At 33.3% G+C, this 19,638-nt stretch overlaps 1 protein-coding gene across 1 annotated transcript in view; it reads right to left on the reverse strand.

Moving 5' to 3' along the window:
* The window catches only part of LOC140055451 (uncharacterized), a 35,446-nt gene extending 23,401 nt beyond the window's left edge, over positions 1 to 12,045 (reverse strand). The window contains exons 1-8 of the mRNA XM_072100790.1: positions 11,940 to 12,045; positions 10,462 to 10,513; positions 8,545 to 9,423; positions 8,130 to 8,405; positions 7,861 to 8,016; positions 6,868 to 7,199; positions 1,399 to 1,555; positions 464 to 804 (exon numbers count right to left, since the gene is read on the reverse strand). Coding sequence (XP_071956891.1) covers positions 464 to 804; positions 1,399 to 1,555; positions 6,868 to 7,199; positions 7,861 to 8,016; positions 8,130 to 8,405; positions 8,545 to 9,423; positions 10,462 to 10,513; positions 11,940 to 11,969 — 2,223 coding nt within the window. The 5' untranslated portion in view covers positions 11,970 to 12,045. The remainder of the gene's footprint in view (positions 1 to 463; positions 805 to 1,398; positions 1,556 to 6,867; positions 7,200 to 7,860; positions 8,017 to 8,129; positions 8,406 to 8,544; positions 9,424 to 10,461; positions 10,514 to 11,939) is intronic.
* Positions 12,046 to 19,638: the final 7,593 nt, after the last annotated feature.

Consider the following 19,638-nt stretch of genomic DNA (forward strand, 5'->3'; position numbering starts at 1 on the left):
CATGATTAACGGATTAAGATAGGGCTAATATGATTCTGAACTAAACATCACATGGATGTTCAGAGAAAAATAGCCTGATAGAATATAAATACTGAGCAAGTGGGTGTAGGCGGGAGGGTAGATTGAACTTCTTACTGGCAAAAAATGTAGAGGTGTTAAACTCGTGGAGACCAAATTCAAGTGCTTGAAATTACGCCGTCTCTAGTTTGAAAATAGATTTGTGTTCGACTCAATTCTTATTTAAATTGTTTCCCGACGGTAACTGGCTGAGTTGCTTGCTGTCGAATGGGTATGAAATAAAATAATTCTCTAATTTAAACCAACCAGAAGTAGGTCTAGTTAGAACATGGTTTAAAATATAACCCGTTGTGATTACAGACATTCATATATATCTTCATAAAAATTATAAAGTCGCTCTCACGACGCCAGTCAAGAAGCCGATTTCCATGTATATTATTCTTACCTGCAAACCATCTTTGTCAAATGCAAATTCAGAATCATTGGTATCAAAGTTATAATAATTGCTAAATTCTAGCTCAAACTCGGAGACCCATCCATCGCGTTCAGCATTCCTTGTTCCATCACCCAGTGTCACAATGCCAAAGATAGTTGTTCGTCGACGAAGGTCAAATGAAATCCAAGGGTCATCGTCATTTGGATTCGGGTGCCATGATGAGTGACTATTAACATGTGCTTTTTTTGGTGGACTATTATCAACCTGAGATGACGCTCTGAAAAAACGGTCTCTATATATAGTTGAGTTGTGAAGCCCTACGTATCCACAAACTTCATCGGCAGTTACATCTGGAATTTAAATATAAAATGCAATTTCCAGATGTAAACGCATTATTGTTGTGTTTTTCTTAATATAAAGTATCTGCATTATCGTAAGTTCTACAATCAACATATATTATTGATTATTACGGAACCTGAAGACTTAAGACAGTGATTGTGTGTAATAATAAACACCTGCTTAACCCCTACCTAAGAATCTATATGGATCAGAAAAAAACAAAAATGCAGTACGATGAAAAGAAATGACATGATCAGCTCATTTTACTTGAAAAGCCGAAGAACTTCTGCAAATCGCAGACTAAATGTTACGAATAGGGGGCGCTGTTCTACACCTAAGCAATGGACTCCTAGCAACCACTAACATCTAGTCATTGCCAGAAGGAGACTGTTGGAACGTCGCACACATAGGTATTCATGGTTTAAATTAAAGAATTATACACAGATAAAAAAAAACAGATGAAAACATTTTACAATACAATTATTCCTGTAAAAAACAATAAGTACAGAAGAATGTTGGTGAAAACCAATAATTGGCCTTGTAGACCTACGATGTCATATAGGCCTATTTAGTGAACATTGAGTTGTAAATATATACTTATGTACCATTAGCGGAGCGAAGTCTAAGTATTTCCATCCTTAAGTAAGGTCCTGTACCATGATGTCCTGCAACATGAAGTTTCACATGTTGAGCAAGTACGCCTTGCTGGAACATATTCGTTGTGCGGTCATATCGTGAAGTTGCGTCAGACCTAAATATGTGCTGATTGAAAAAAATAAGACCGAGTTAGTATGACAGTCTACACCTAATCTCTCGCTTTTAATTATTTAGTGATATGCTCACCTAACTAAGCTTAATTTCCAGGTAAACGTAATACAGTTATGTGGTTTGTGTATAGATTTCTTTTACGTTTACGGATCCGTTCTATCTTTGGTTTTTCAAGAGTGCATAATTATATATTATATATGCTTTTCATTTATTTATTTATTTCATTTAGTTCATTTAGTTCATTTACACGGACTAAACATACACCATACTTCTAGACAATATCATTGTTACTTTATATACAGTTAAAGCCTGTTTTCCTGTCGACGTTATTCGACGCTATCGTTAACAAAAATCGGCGATCTTCAACGTAAACATTAACATTTTAAAGATTTACAGGAAAAGGGACTTTTTAAACTAACGATGACGATACAAAATGTCAGCGATTTACAGGAAAAGGTGTAATAATCGACGGTAATTGACGCTACAAGTCGCGATCGTTGACAATCGCAAGAGTTTTTGAATCCAGTTCAAAAGCGATATCGCAACGCTAAAACGTAAGAACTGACCAATCATCATGGCGATACAGCACATGACGTTACATAATTGATGGCAAATTCTGCTTACTACATTTATTTTTGTTGCATCGCGGAGCAAGGCCTAGCCTTACCAAAGTTACTATAAAATTTTACTTTTCCTGTAAATCGTTAACATTCCAATGTTTACGTAGAAAATCACCGATTATTGTTAACGATAGCGTCGACTAACGTCGACAGGAAAACAGCTTTTCATCTGGAATATATTAACTCGCGTAATGTAGCATATAACATGGAAATAGTTTATTTCGATCTTGATTGTGTTTGGTTTTAAACATTAAATGGCTAGCCTAGAGAGAGCCGGCATAGCTAGGCCTAGCCCTATGCCTAGTAGAATTAATAAACCTTTTTTAAACTTTTGTTGTAACAATATTTATACCTAGCGTGAGCCTAGGGTGCTATGAAAAGTGTTTTTAAATGTTTTTTTTTATCATTTGTGTAAATCTTTTGCCGGCAACACATTTTTGGGTCTAAAAAAAAAAAAACTTTTCCTACCAACCTACCCATTTTTGGGATTTACCCAAAACGTGGCCAACACAATAATTAGATTTTTTTTGGCCTAATGATATTTAAGTTAGTCATAATTATTTGTTATCTAATCAGCAGACACTACCAAAATAAGATTTAAATTGTTTACTTGTTTTTTCACATTTTTAAGAGCATACTTAAATCCATTAGTTCATGAAATAGTATTGGCAATGTTATATAATTTAACTTAAAGATGTATTGTCTCTTGAAACACACAAAAAAAATATTCTAAATTTAAATTGGCCATATCAAAGTAATATTAAAGTTATTCACTTCAAGTCGAAAATTCCAGCCAAAAACAACAAGTTTACGAAATAACAGGTAAATTAAATTGATTACATTTCATCTGGAAAATCGTCGCGAGCGAAAGTAAACAAAGATTTCAAACCACGAGTATGCATTATGCATGATGCTAAGATTGTTTACAACTCGTCACGGTTCAGAAGATATTTTAACACAGTTCGGGGGAAGTTTTATGATTATGCATACAGAGTAGCCAAACAAGCGCGTTGCATTATGGGATATGTTTTGATCGAAAACTTTGACTGGATATTTTTGGTGAAAGTTAATAGGGAGGTTTCGCAACGCTACGAATACGATAACGAAACGGATACGTCACGCACACGTATTCGTTTTCGTAAGCCAGTAAAAATCTGTTTCGAATGGCAACGAAATATTGAAGGCGCTGTCCAAAATATGACTGCGGTAAATTTGAACGAAGCGCATGTTCTTGGCTGCCTAGGCCTAGCGTAACATCAAAGCGAGTGAGGACTTTAAAAATTGTTATTTATCAAAATTTACCTGGCATTTTAGTAAATTACTTTTAGTAAATTACTTTCAATAAATCTATAATTATATTATCATCATGAATAATTCCTGGATTAATGCAAAATGTGCAAAAAATAGAACAAAAATCATACTCGTTTTGTAGTTACGAATATGACTGATGATATTCGTCAACACGAAAACGCTTTACGAATATGAAATGGGGATCAACTCAAAAGTTTCACAAATGTGTGACGTATCCGTTTTTGTTATCGTATTCGTGAGGTTGCGAAACCTCCCTAGTAACTATTATGATACTTTAAAAAGACCCACTATTTTTCGAAATCTTTTTTTTTTTATTTATTTATTTTATTTTTTTGGGAATTAGTCAAAGGGACAATACATCTTTAATGTATACATTTAATTGAATTTTTAAAGAATTATACAGTTTTTGGTGTAAAAATATTTATTAATTTTACCATTTCAAGTAAGTGCTTAAAAGAAACATGAGTATGTATTTAACAAAGCATATGTGGACATATTTTTTTTTTATGTATTGTCACAATAATCACTATCCTACCAACAAATATTTCATTGTTATGTATCGTATTTTGTGAATGTGTGATACTTAGAAAGTATATACTTTTACATTCACAAACATTAATTTTTATTGTTGTTTTTAAAATAACACTGACATTCAATCATGATTTTCTCAAAACTGTTATTTGTATTCATTTACTTGTATGTATATAAGTATACATGCTTCGACATAACTTACGATATCCAAAGATCAAACATTAAGTTTGGTATCATTGTAAAAGATATTAAATCTTCTACGAGATAGAATATAAATCTGAAAAATTTTAATGTTCGACTTAACTTATGTTTCACTTTGCCAGAGCAGGTCACATTTAACGTTTAAGCAGAATACACACACACACACACACACACCAGCGAAGAGTGAAATTACATTCTGTCCTGTACAGTGGGAAAGCCACTTCGCGTTTTGACCGTTAAATCGTGTAAAATCGACTTACTTCCGCATTGACGATTTTGAAGCGCCACCTATCGTTGAAAACTGAAACCACGATTTTTCGTCGCCAAGCAAATAAGTGCTGTTTTATTTTAAGCTCTCATGAATATTTAAGAACCGCCCAACATTACCTATTATGGTAAAAGCATTTCCTAATAAGTATAATTGAATAACCAACAATCGGTTTCCTTCAAAGAAACCGAAGCTAATACAATACATTCGGCGACTGAAGTCGGGACTCGTGAAATTTATAAATGTGGTACGATTTGACTACTGTTTTGTTGTCCATTTTCTGAATAGTCGGAGGTGCATCCCAACAAATTAAAAAAATTATAATCAATTGTTTTATCAAGAATAATATTAGTTTAATCGAGTATGATATATTTCTATCCTGTTCAAAATGTGTTGGTGTATTCTCAGGCCTCGAAAGGTAGGTACATTTTCTAGCTGTGAGCGTGGTTTCGGCAACGCGAGACACGTGTGTCAGTATAGGCGATAGCGAGACGTGTGTTGTACTGTGTTGATGCTGATCCGATAGTCGTTAAGTTGTACTGGTTACGAGTATCATTGGTCCTGGCCGGCCTAGCCTGGTGATCTGATCCCCCCCCCCCCCCCCAAAAAATACTTTTTTTCAATCAGTATTAATTTTATTTTTCATTTATTATTTGATTTAATAGGCTCAATAGATGCCTAGCTAGGCTACTAGTTAGTAGGCCTAGATTATATAAATAATAATAGTAAATACTTTAATATTAATTAATAAAATACAGCTTCCATTTGCCTTACTTTTAATGTCATATAATATTATAATTATATATACAACCAGACATTAAAATTTTTTTTAAATAATATTTATTATTTTTTCTGACACTTTCAGGAAGCGTTGATGATGCAGAGTTCTTTGTCTTTGTGACTTCAAACTGAGAGTGAAGTGGATAAAAAGATGACACCGGTACCTACCGACATTGTCATATACCCAAACTATAATTTAATTATTTAAAACAAAATGTTGAATTACAAATATGTATGTTGCAGAGGATTTAGATGAATTACAATACAAATATTTATGTTGAATGCAAACCTACTACTATACTCTGTAAATTATGTTATTGTCATGTGGTAGACCTTAAAAATTGAATATTTATTGTATGTTAGGCCTAGGCTATTTTATATTTTATTAATACTGTATTAATAATAATACTATTAATTTATATTATACAGTACTAGTTTGTACATGTTTTTACCCAAAAAAAATGAATAAATAATTTGTTATTCAATCTAATTGCTTGTTTGTTCATCAATAACAAAACAATTGTAAGCAAGTATATAACAGTTCTTGTTAGCCGCTTATTTCAGGTCATATTATTAATATTAGCTAGGCCCGACGCGCCCGATCACAACGTCACTAAGTGACTTTCCGCCCCTGGAACAATCGCTCGCTAATAGGGCTAGGCCTCGGACTCGTATAAAAGCTATTATAATAGTTATGATAAATATTCCTCAACTAAAATGTATACTGTGATAAATAAACAAGTAAATAATATACGTTGTATTGGAATGTATTTATTTATATGAATTCTTATACGCGGACAATTATAAACACCGCGTATATCGTTCGCTATAAATAAATTCATAAACACGATGACGATGTGTTTACAAAATGGCGGTTTCACTAGTTTTCGATGGAACAAATAGTGGTACCTTTAGTTTGAATAGTCGGAGCTGCATTCCAACCACCGAATTTTGTATCTTAATATCGTATTCTGTAGATTATTAATTTTTCTAACAGGGATTTTAAATTCAGGACTGTTCAATTTTTCTAAATATTTTATTTTAACGATTTTCTAGGGTACAATTTCGGAAAAAAGACATTGGTTGATTTTGCCGTTAAATTACAGATTATCGTTTTGTTCAAATACATTTAATTTTACATGACAATATATTAAAACCATTTATGAATTTATTTCACTAACAATATTTTTCCGATAATCAGCTAAATTTACAAATATTGTGTTTTTCCAACACCCTAAAATTTAGCAATTTTGAACTAAATTAGAAAAGTAGGGCGCCCTCTCCGAGTCGAAATTTGACACGATTTGTCGACTGGCTGTCCCACTGTGTACATATCTATGGCCATAGGCCTACAGTATAATAAAGAGACTGTAGGGCCATTATACTGTTATGTACATCTATTCAATACAGAGTACCAAACATAGTAGTACTGATGTATTATATGTTATTGTAATATTGATGGCATAAAGATACACATGGGATTTTTTTCTGAGGTTTTTCATGAATAATAACTCATTATTTGTTGCATCAATTGCCTATAGGAAAATGCGCTCTGGTGTAAAAGAGGTATAGTTCGACAAACTACGATCACTTACCTCTGCGGTGTCAGCATTAACCGCAAAAACAGAAGGAGTAAAATGTTCGTTTTCGCTTAATTCCAATCTGAATTCCGTAATCCATCCATCATGTGCTATATCAATTCCTCCATCACCCTGTGTTATGATTCCAATGATTGTTTCAATTTTTCCGATGTCTACACTAATCCAAGGCAAGTTGTCTGTAGAATCATGGCACCACGATCCAAAATTGTTCAACATGGCTTTCTGAGCCTTGAATGATGGAGAACGCGAAGAGGCATCGAAAGCAGACGATGGTATCTTAAATCTCCCCTCCAATCCAACTTGCATAGTTTGGTTAATAAAGTAACCTACAATTTAAAAAGATTTTATCGACACATCTGTATGTTACATTTGTAGTAAAAGTCTACAAACAAAACATTCAACAATCAGATTTTTATATTATATTATTTGAATTATACCATTTTCCTATAAAACATCGTGAATAATGTCAACTAGATAGAAATTACACGGGAGAGATCCCATTTGTATCAAGCATGCAGTAACGGAGTTATGCAATTGTGGAGGGTAACCTTCTGTCCTTAAACAGCACCAGTGTCGTGTTTTTTAACTCAGAGGGACTTTTTTTATTGACACCAATAAAAATACTGATGTATTACAAACCCGAAGGCGACATGGAAGGTGTTTGTGTCAAAACGTGTAACTAACAAAAATTCAATCTAGAGGAATCAGAGGATGCGTGTATAATAACCGGGGTACTAATATAAGTAATTCTCTCTTTAAAAAAGGGGGTTTTTAGATTTGACTTGTGCATATAAATGTAAAATGTAAATAACGAGAATTGTATCACCGTCATATGAAGACAGTTAAAAAACAAATGCTTTGATTCGTTAACAGATTGACTTTCGTATACAGTATTAAACAATAGTTAAAATTATGGCAATTGGACAAAAATTTTCAGAATTATAAAAAATCAGAATTAGTATATTTCATATAGGCCTAAAATCCTACCTGAAACTTCTTCATCCGTGACTATTCCTGATTGACTACCTGAACCAGTAGTTATACCTGATGATACGTCTTCAACCGTAACTATTCCTGATTCTTCACCTGGCTGAATACCTGAATCAGTAGTCCTACTTAATAACCCAACATCTGTAACGGTTCCTGCGTAAAATTTAACTAGTGAAACATTATTTGAACTTAACTCCAAATTATATAACGATAAATAATACCGTAATTTATCAAATATGATTGGTAAATTATGATTGCAAACTTACTTTGAACGCACGTGTAATCAACTTCTGTATATTTGTAAGTGTCAGGACAAGGGTCGCTAACTGTTGACAGTTTCCTTATTTCACAATGCGGTTGGCCGTTGCAGATTTCAATAAAATATGCCGTCAAATCAATTCCGCAGTTATTGTTGTGTATAGAAGGGTGAGGGCAAAAACCTGAGTTATAACGTCCATAACGTACAGATTTAACGTTAATATATCCATCTTCATTGCATTGCGGATTTCCAGTATCCGGCTCACATACTATAAGCTTAGCAACTATAATTTGAGAAAAATAAAGATAATTATGTGAAAATGTAGGCGTACATCCTATTCCCTGAAGTCTTGTCTATTTACCATTCATTCGATTTTTTGTAAACCTTAACAGCTGGATGGACACAGACTAGGTGGCTCTTACCTTCACTTGATCCACTTCCTGATCCACTACCTGATCCACTTCCTGCTAATCCACTTCCTCCTGACCCACTTCCTGATCCACTACCTCCTGATTCACTCCCAGATCCACTTCCTCCTGATCCACCTCCTGATCCACTTCCTGATACACCTCCTGATCCACTTCCGGATCCACCTCCTGATTCACTTCCTGATCCACTACCTCTTGATCCACCTCCTCCTGATCCACTTTCCGATCCACCTCCTGATCCACCTCCTGATTGACTTCCAGATCCACTTCCTGATCCACTACCTCCTGATCCACCTCTTGATCCACTTCCGGATCCACCTCCTGATCCACTTCCTGATCCACTACCTCCTAATCCACTACCTCCTGATCCACTACCTCCTGATCCACTACCTCCTGATCCACCTCTTGATCCACTTCCGGATCCACCTCCTGATCCACTTCCTGATCCACTACCTCCTGATCCACTACCTCCTGATCCACTACCTCCTGATCCACTTCCTGATCCACTACCTCCTGATCCACTTCCTGATCCACTACCTCCTGATCCACTACCTCCTGATCCACTTCCTAATCCACTACCTCCTGATCCACTACCTCCTGATCCACTACCTCCTGATCCACTACCTCCTGATCCACTACCTCCTGATCCACTACTTCCTGATCCACTACCTCCTGATCCACTTCCTGATCCACTACCTCCTGATCCACTACCTCCTGATCCACTTCCTGATCCACTACCTCCTGATCCACTACCTCCTGATCCACTACCTCCTGATCCACTTCCTCCTGATCCACTTCCTAATCCACTACCTCCTGATCCACTACCTCCTGATCCACTTCCTCCCGATCCACTACCCCCTGATCCAGATCCACCTAATTGTAATAGAACACTGTGTTTATTTACTTGCTTTTATTTTTATTTATATTTATTATTTTTTTAGGGTGCTTGTTAGCTTAAACAAGGCCATATAGATGGCTGCAGTCGCGTGCTCATTAGTGTTTACCGACCGACCGACCAACCTACCAACTGACCGAAATTACTGAACACGTTTAAAAATGTTGAAATGTTTAAAAACTTTTATATTTTTTTAATTTAAACGTGCGTAGCCTGTCACTTTTAACGTAATTCGAGTTGAAAAGTAAGTCAAGAAAACAGAAATCGGGCAAAAAGAGTGCGCAATAACATTTAACGCGCAGTGGGCGCGCAAAAATCTGCGCACTCATGGCAATTTTGTAAACGCTTAAAATTGCCTGAAACGTACTCTTATTTAATCGAAAATAAATTTTGAAAATGTTAAGCACGCGTACGCATGCGTTACATGCGCTACGCACGTAATTGTATTGCCATATGATGATTTATGCCCTGAAATTTATGAGTACCAAATTTTATTTAATTGTGATTCAGGGTTGTGAAGATATGATTATAAACGTGATTTCGTTTTAAATCGTGCGTACACCACGTAATCTTTAATTGCGCACCGTGAAAACATAACCACATCGATTCCTGGCCATAAGGAATATACTGTGAAAAATTGACTAGATTAAACTGATATCAAGATAAGGTCAGAAAGCGATAAAACGCATAGTGATACCGGACCGACAGACAGACCGACAGACCGACATAGTGAACTATAGAGTCGCGTCCACGCGACTAAAAATATGTGCTCTGCACAGATCTTAAAATATGCATCCTTCATGTACATGGTTGTAGTATATGAAAAGAAAAAATAAATTCAATTAAATTGATTTGTGTATTATTTATCATAAATATAGAAAAGCATTATGATATGAATACATATCATAGTTTTTGGAGAGACTATCATTTGTTTTCTTTCAATATGTAATTCTGTAAAGTGCAAATAAAAAGTATAGTGTAGTCGATTGAGTAGTCTAATGTTGAACACTACTTACTTTGACTACCACTACTGCTGTTTATGTATAGGATACTCAATAAGATGATGACCTGAAGAAGTATAAAGGAAATGCAAGTTTAATTTCTTTATTTTAGTTAAAGACATGATGATGATTTTGCAAGTCACTTGCCATCTCAGAGTATGCTGATCGATATTAAAGGCCAGTAATTTACATAAAATTATAATATTAGTAGTGAGCTAGAATTTGATACCAATAAACTTTTTATCTTAACATATTTACGTGATATAATGTTGGTGTGGCCTAATGACGTCTTTTTGGTACCCCTTCTAGTATTATTAGATAAGCCTACAAAATGTTTGTATCGAGTGCTGTTGTCAAAAATTACGAAACTACAAAAGATAATTGACAAATGTGATGTGGTAGTCGGCAGGAAAATGTTAGGCCTTATATGGCCTTTAGAACCACACTTTGATCTAGTCTTTTCTTGAAACGATTCACTGAGGAACCAGTTACCACATAGTCAGGGAGGGAATTCCAGTAATGATCTTTGAGAGAAGAAGTCCCTTCTGCAATCGAGGGATTTAAAATGGTTGTTATTTTAGATGGTCTTGTAAAAACAATTTACATTAACTTTTATTGAGGTTATTTGTTGGTTGTAAAGGTCTCTATGACCGAACTACGCAAAACTATTACGTGTATGTGTATAAAATTTAATGATAACTGAATTTATATGCAACTGGTTGCATATATTTTGAATTGTGGTGCTCGCGATAGTATTATTTGTGAGATTCCTGTTATTGTTTTACTATTATGTTATTATGTCCTCTCTTTCTTCATAGTGGCATCAGATGTAAGTGGGGTCAGTATAGGCAGTTACTCGAATGAAAAGAGTACATATCACAACTCTAAAAGAAAATTGTTACCATAGAAATGATGTTTTCGTCAAAAAATCAGACGATTGTGCTGTCCCAAACGAATTGGTTAAATAACTACTTATATTAAGTGAAAGATAAAGTTCGAAAAAAAATATTATTTGAGCTTGTAAATGTCGAGGTAACTGAAATAATGATATACCTAATTGAAATGTTATCATAGGCTGGCCACAAGCTCAACACTCTTCTAATTTTCGAATTTGATATGGGCCTACTAAAATAAGAATTGCAGCCTCCATTGTACAAGCACATGGGGGACGTGGGAAAATTTTGATTGCTAACAATTGGTTTTAAATACTGAAACTAGAAACTAAAACAATAATTTCAACGCATACACATGAATGAAGTTATCTACAGTATACAGACAACACTCTCAATAATACCAGAATGTTTGGAAACGGGAAACTATGACCTAATTTAAATGGTTCCATAATTCTTTTACCATTAAAAACCATTTCTAAATACCAGACTTTGCAGAAAAATAAAATATTAGGCCAGTCCATTGGTGTCCATTATTGGGTAAGTAACAGGTTGATAATTTAAACATTTCTCAGGAAAATAAAATAAAAATAAATTTCTTACCAAATTTACAATGCGAATATGTCGGTACATGTTGACAGATCGGTTGATAAACAATTTCAAACAATTCTCTATTCACGCATCTTGAAGACTTTTTAGTTCAACTTCGACTACTTCGGCGTCGGTGTAATTATATTTGAAATATACTGCTATACTGCTAGACAAAAAAATGTATTATTGATCTGCTGTATTGACGGTATTGCTTAGTTCTATCAAAACACTGAGTTAGATAAATTTCTGTATTAATAAGCAATCGATAGTATTGAGTAATCATGAGATGTGGGGGTGACAACAAATAAATTATTAATTAACTTCCGTTCAATTGAAAACGTCATATTGTGTAGTATATTATATTTAAACAATTGTTTTAGAACGTAAACATAAATGGAAGTATTGCAAGGTTTTAAGTTTAATCCCTAAGGGATACATTTACCTACTTTTGTAAACGAAATAGTTATGCTGGGATTTGTATAAACGTATATTAAATCTTTCAAAATAGTAAATCGGCCTGTTTCAACATTATGATGCTGTACTCGAGCTGTTCAACCGGTTTTCAGCTATAAGTAATTATCGTAGAAAGAGATCTCGTATTCTTATGTGCGGTATTTTTCAGCATCGACATCTATAGACATTGTTTAGCACGATCGGAAAACTCCCCTATTTGGGGAGAATCGTTGAACCTAAATTCGTTTTAATTGTCAATAACTAATTATTTAACTTAATCTCATTAGTGCTATGGTTTTCATTAGGTGTTAAAAATCAGTATTGACACTATGTACCAAATTTATATACCATCGTGTAAAAATTCCAAAAGTTATGCGCGATTTACCAATTTTTACCTTTACGTAAATTTATATATAGAAACACTTCGTTTCAACTTTTAAGTACGATATTGACTGAAATACAACGTGGATAATGTTAGGTTGCATAATATATTGTTATGTTCTCACACAATACTGTTTTACGCAAGCAATGGAGCTTTCGATTTATGACGATCTACGACCATTTCTTGTGACCTATGACCCATGCTAATAATTATATGTTACGCATACGTTGGAGATTACGACACTGAATTCGGTATCAAAAAATCATAGGTCGTCACAAATCGAAAGTTAATGTTTCTTCTGATTAAAATTATTCTACTAATACCCGTGTAGCTTTCTAAATCGTGAAGCAACCAATTAATAAAACCTATCAATAACTGAAAAAAACTATTACCAATTACAGAAAAACACCTAAAACTTACTTATCTACAAAAACCTATAAAAGCCACCTCAAATTTCCGATGTACTAACCAATTCTTGACGCCCTATTTACCAATTACTGTAAAAATATAACGATTCATTAGGAAACCTAATGTATAAATTCCTGATGTAGAGTCTAACCTATTCATTCCTAAATTGAAAAAAACATGCAGAAGCAATCACTCTTATACAACCACTTCTGATGAAATCACTATTGATGCAACCACTTCTGATGAAACCAAACCTGATGATGCAAACACTTCTGATACAGCCACTTCTTTTGCAACCACTCTTGATGCAATCACTCCTGGTTCAACAACTCATGGTGCAACAACTCCTGATGCAACCACTCCAGATGCAACCACTCTCGATGCGATCACTCCCGATGCAATCAATCCTGGTGCAGTCACTCCAAATGCAACCACTTCTTATGCAACCACTCCTTGTGCAACCACTCCTGGTGCAATCATTCCCGATGCAATCAATCCTGCCAAATCATTCCAGATGCAACCACTTCTTATGCAACCACTCTATGTGCAATCACCCATGATGCAAGCAGTCCTGGAGCAACCATTCCTGATTCTTGGTGCAATCACTCCAGATGCAACCAATTGTAATTCAATCACTCATGATGCAACTACTCCTGGTGCAATAAATCCTGATGCAATCATTCCTAATCCAACCACTCCAGATACAGCCACTCCCGATGCAATCACTCCCGATACAATCATTCCTGGTGCAATCACTCCAGATGCAACCTTTTCAATTTTTCATATGCAACCACTTATACATTCACTCCTTGTGTAATCATTCCAGGGGCAACCACTCCTTATACATTCACTCCTGATGCAATCACTCCATGTGCAACCACTCCTGATACATTCACTTCTGGTGTAATATCTTCAGGTGCAACCACTCCTGATACATTCACTCTTGGTGTAATAACTCCATGTGCAACCACTCCTGATACATTCACTGTTGGTGTAATCACTCCAGGTGCAACCACTCCTGATATATTCACTGCTTATTCCATCTACCAATATAATTTATGGTGGAAATTCATAATAATATGTATAAATTCCTAATGAATGAATACCTAAATTCTCAGTTATGAATATATTGTAAAAAGTACATATGCAGTATGTACATTTGTGACAAGTTGATATTATACAGATATTGACTGCTTAGAGGCTACATATAAGATTTGACATCCCTGAGGGAATGATATTGAGTTCGAGGGAATATATATTTCCCGAAGCGCCAGCTGAGGGAAATATATATTCCCCGAGAACTTAATATCATTCCCGAGGGGATGTCAAATCTTATATTTAACCGATATAAAAGGCAATATCTGTTATATTATATAGCCAAGAACAAGTCTGCTGGGTTGGGTGAAGCTAGGCTAGGCCTCCTATATTTGTATTGTATTTAAACAAGCCTGCCTAGACACCTTACCTTGCGAAGAATAATATACAGATAATTACTAATTAATGATTCCTTGGCAATAAAATATTCACTTAGGCCTAGGTCGTTTAAATTAACAGAAGAATTTCCATCAATAAGCCTATTAATAATAATATTATAATCAGGTAGGCCGAATAAAAATTCGTCTTCTTAACTTCTCTTCGAGGAGCCGAATCACCGGATGTTCAGCGCGTACTAGTTACTAGGTTACTACACCGTGAGTATTGACCAATCACAAACGGTGTTTCATCACATTTAGGGTGGACTAATAACAAATGAGGGCGCTATGTATGCATAGCTTAAATAGTTAAGAAGATTAATTTCTTCAAGCAAGTTCAGTGGCGCAGCGGTTGAAGCGTTGTCTTGCGATGGAGTGACAATTCCACCCGAGTTCAAGATCGAGTTGATGACTTTTGTTTATTTATCGGCAACGCGAGTGTTGGCACACGAAAATTACACAGTCAATATCATCGAACTCGAGAATCTATATGTTTAATGACAGGGGACACGATAATTACGCGAAAATTACAAAGTCAATATCATCGTTCTCGAGGATATATACGATTTACGATCCTCGCAGCGGTAGTCATGTGATGCAGTTTCAACCAATCACGTTCGCGTATTTACATAGGCTATGTAATATTATACAAATAATGAATGTTTATGAGTGCAATGGTACAAATAATGGCACTTTCATCATTCACCAAGTGCCATTATTTGTACCATTACACGAATACAAAACATTCATTATTTGTTTTATATAACATCTAGACGTTTTTTTTTCGTACACAAAAATGTTTCAAAAAGTACTATTTAACGATCGTTGAATAGTGCGTACTATTGCACGCCATGTGACCCACATTCGTCCAATCAAATGACAGGAATTTATATAGGTGTTATATAAACGTGTATATTTACCTAATGAGAAGCTTGAATTCAGTATAACCATATTTGTTTTCATTTGTAATTTTCGATACGATGTTAATCAATGTAAAAATGAAAAATGCCAATAAAATAAAATGATTAAAACCTTTCTTGTTAAACTGTGTCTATCTTGTTTGTGTTCGGTTCTACATCTACAAACTAATAGTGTAACATATGCAGTATACACATTTGTGACAAGTTGATATACGTGTATATTTACCTAATGAGAAGCTTGAATTCAGTATAACCATATTTGTTTTCATTTGTAATTTTCGATACGATGTTAATCAATGTAAAAATAAAAAATGGCAATAAAATAAAATGATTAAAACCTTCCTTGTTAAACTGTGTCTATCTTGTTTGTGTTCGGTTCTACATCTACAAACTAATAGTGTAACCTTATTAAAATCAATGGCATGATTTCTTAATATGTAGCAAAGAATTATGAGTTCGAGTCTACTATTTTTTGAAAATTCTTTCATGTGTAGGCATCTATAAATTATAATATTAAATTATTTCACTATAGCTCAGCGATTTATGATTTTCCTTAAACTATCAAATATCTCTTTTACTACTTAAAACCATCAAATAATGATTACACACTGTGTACGTCAAAATACACAAGACTGGGAAATCATTCAATGAGGCATAATTTAATTAATCTGCTCTATAAGCACTAATAAATGATTGTCGATTGGTATTCATTGAAGATATTAAACACCATGGTTATATCGACTTCATTAGTAAAAGTTAGTTATTATTTTTTAGAGAGGGTAGCACCTTGACGTCATAGTATGTCTTAGGTTTACAAAATATATCATTGGTCAATAGCTTTCAGGTTCTCTAACAATCAACAAAGAAGTAGCACCATGACGTTGTAGTATATACTAAGATTACAAGGAAGTTTGATTTGGTTAATACGATAGAAACATTCCTCTAACGATCGGCGTGCCAACAATTAAGAGAGATGATGCGTTGTAGATTTTTTGTAAGTAATATAATACACATTTATGTAAGGAAATATTATAAATAAGGGAAAAAATTAATCACCAATATAAAGTAAGTAAGTAAATTTATTAGTTTTGGGAAGTTAAAAGGTACCGCTAAATCACTGGATGCTACACAATGTATATGAAAGGCGTCACAACCATCAATCTGTTTCGCTAAAAGTTGTTTTCATTGTATAGTTGCAGGCTCATTTCTTTAGCTCTTAGGGTAATATAAACTAAGTTACTAAGCCTTATTAAGAACAGACATGGCCAGCTGCTAAGACTCTTACTGTGTGTAAGATGTGCACTATATCAAATACTCTAGATACTCTACTATTTCTAGAGTTAAACTATGGAATTTCAATTTACATTGCTTGACAAGAAAATTGTGTGAAAATGTAATGGAATTGTGATTGTAACTACTGTAAAATAGTTTTGCGTCAGGATAATTGGTCAGATGTTTGCCCAACCCTGACGTAATTTGTACTTTATATCAAGTACATTGGCAATACTTTCGAGAAAAAAAAAATCGCCAGGCTAGTCATCAGGAGGTCGTGTGGTTGAGTCCCGTCTGAGAATTACTTACTTGCAAGTATTATCAATGTACTTTATAAAAATATGGTATAAAGTACAAATTATGAGTAGGGTAAACATCTAACCAAAAATATAGGTATAATTTTTAGTATAACTTTATGATTATTTTTTACCAACTTTAGGTAATATTACTGTTGATGATTCATACAATTTTATCGGAAGGTAAATATATTTACAAATAAGTTTCATGATTGATATTTGTGTTTATGTGGGATAACAACCAAATTAATTATCGTTTGTATCTACCGTTGGTCTGTCTATTAAAAAAATGTATTTGTTTTAAATTATTAAATAAATATTTAAAATTTGCTCTAGTAGGCCTACTTTCCGTTTACATTACCTATCTTTAAGATATCAAGAAGTCCTTTTTTAACAATATACTTCTTATGACATGGCGTAAAATGACATTTAGATAATTGGATAAAAAAAACGTTGTCCTAAGACACTCTAGTGTGTTTCATTTCATTAGGGTTATGTTATATCTGATGATCATTGGAAATGGAAATATTCTTCAGATGATTATCATCATGCATTTAAAAAATTAAAAATTCACAAGTTGGAAATTGGTTTTACCATTTTCTTGATTTTGGTTTAGTTATTTATAATTCAATTCAGCTTGGTTCATGCCAATCGTACAGAAATATTCCATCATCATTACATTCGTTTTGTCTTTATTTAAACAAACTGAGCCAATTAATTTTAGCTAAATGTTTATTTCCTATACCTTGATCTCAAGTTTCTTTTTAATTCTTTACATAGTAATTTTGGTTGTAATTATATAATTATAATATCTTTATTTTTATCCGTGTACCTTCTCGTAGATTAAAATCCAAATCCATCATGTTCCATTTGGGAGGGTGAATATCAAAAGGGATTTTTTGTGGATTAAATACATTATATAATTCTTTTTTAGTTAAAGTCTAGATCTAGATGGGTCTATATCTATATTTGTTTACAGTCATTGAATGTATTTTATGTTAACCCTCCAGTTGGTTTTGGTTTTTGAAATAAAATAATAAATTATTATATAAATACAAACTGCTTTGTTCAATGCGCGGCGTGATGCTTAAACGGAAGACACATTTTTTTCTATAATTTGAAAAATCTATAAATGTATTATTTTATTATTAACTGTTGGTACAATTATATTAAATAACTATTTACTATCAATTAATTAAATAAATAAATATTCAATTAGTATATCAACGTCAAATTAATTCAATACGATAATAGAAAACGTTTTTTTCAATTATTGAGTCTATAATTGTCCAGCCATGAACCTAAGGTACATACCGCCTTGTTTCCACATCAACAAACAAATACATTTGCCAAGCGTATAATTTAAAGTCGATTAGATTAACTTTGTTAATAACCAAAGCGGGACTTATAGAAATACTGCTTGTATACACTACATTTAAAGCTTCTAAAACATGTAAAATGTATTACAATATGTAGCAGTTAGGCCTACTGAATTCGATAAAAGGATTTATCCCCACATCTAATTACATTGTTATATATAAGGTTATGTTTAATCAGTGGACATTGTCAACAATTTTACGCCTGCAAAAGGAAATTATGAGAAATGTTTTTTTTTTTTTTATTCAACAGAAGATTTAATAAATACATTATTTTCCTGAAATTAACGTTTGATACTTTCAAATGGCAATTCTATTTTCAAACATAATATAGTTTATCTAATAGATAATACCATTAACGCGTCCAAAGCAAAACGTTAAAGCCACATAAAAAATTATAAAAGTAAACTTTTAAACATTATTTAAAAATAATGATACTACGAAAAAGCTACATTTGAAGGGAAATAGTGTTCTATTAAATAACTTTTTTTGCTTTAAAATCTTTAAAAAAAAAAGTAAACTACCAAGGTATCACACTTCTAACATGAAAACATTTCTAAAAGTATAATTATATAGATAATAATAATTTCACTATGAAAAAGGTTTCTTAGTACAAACAAAAATACAGTTAATTGTTTCTAAATGTTCATATGTTTTGTATTATAGGTTTTAAACGATTGTAAATATTGCATTACTCTGAAAATAATATTGTCTATATTATTTTCGTATTTCTTTGCCAGAACAACCATTTGTGTTGATCTAGCGTTTAAATCTAATCAATATTTGTTAATCAAAAATATAAAATATAAGAAATATCCATTTTCAATGTTTATATAATATTTTGTATTCTGAATTATATATGATTTTAAATATTGTATTATCACACAAGAGTATTGTCTAGTTCCTTTTCGTAAGCCTATTTCATTACCAGAAGAAGCCTTTGTGTTGATCATGGGTTTTAATAATCTATAATCAAGTTGAATAGAATTGAGTTTTATTAGGTTTTAGGTTGTTTTTAATTAACAAAGACGTTCATAGTTTACATTGACGCCACACATTTCTCATAATACTTAGAGACCCGTCATTTTTGTAGTAAAAGTTGGAAAAAATGTAATTTTAGGTAAAATTTATA

The sequence above is a fragment of the Antedon mediterranea genome, chromosome 7, assembly GCF_964355755.1.
Source record: "Antedon mediterranea chromosome 7, ecAntMedi1.1, whole genome shotgun sequence".
Lineage (NCBI taxonomy): Eukaryota > Metazoa > Echinodermata > Crinoidea > Comatulida > Antedonidae > Antedon > Antedon mediterranea.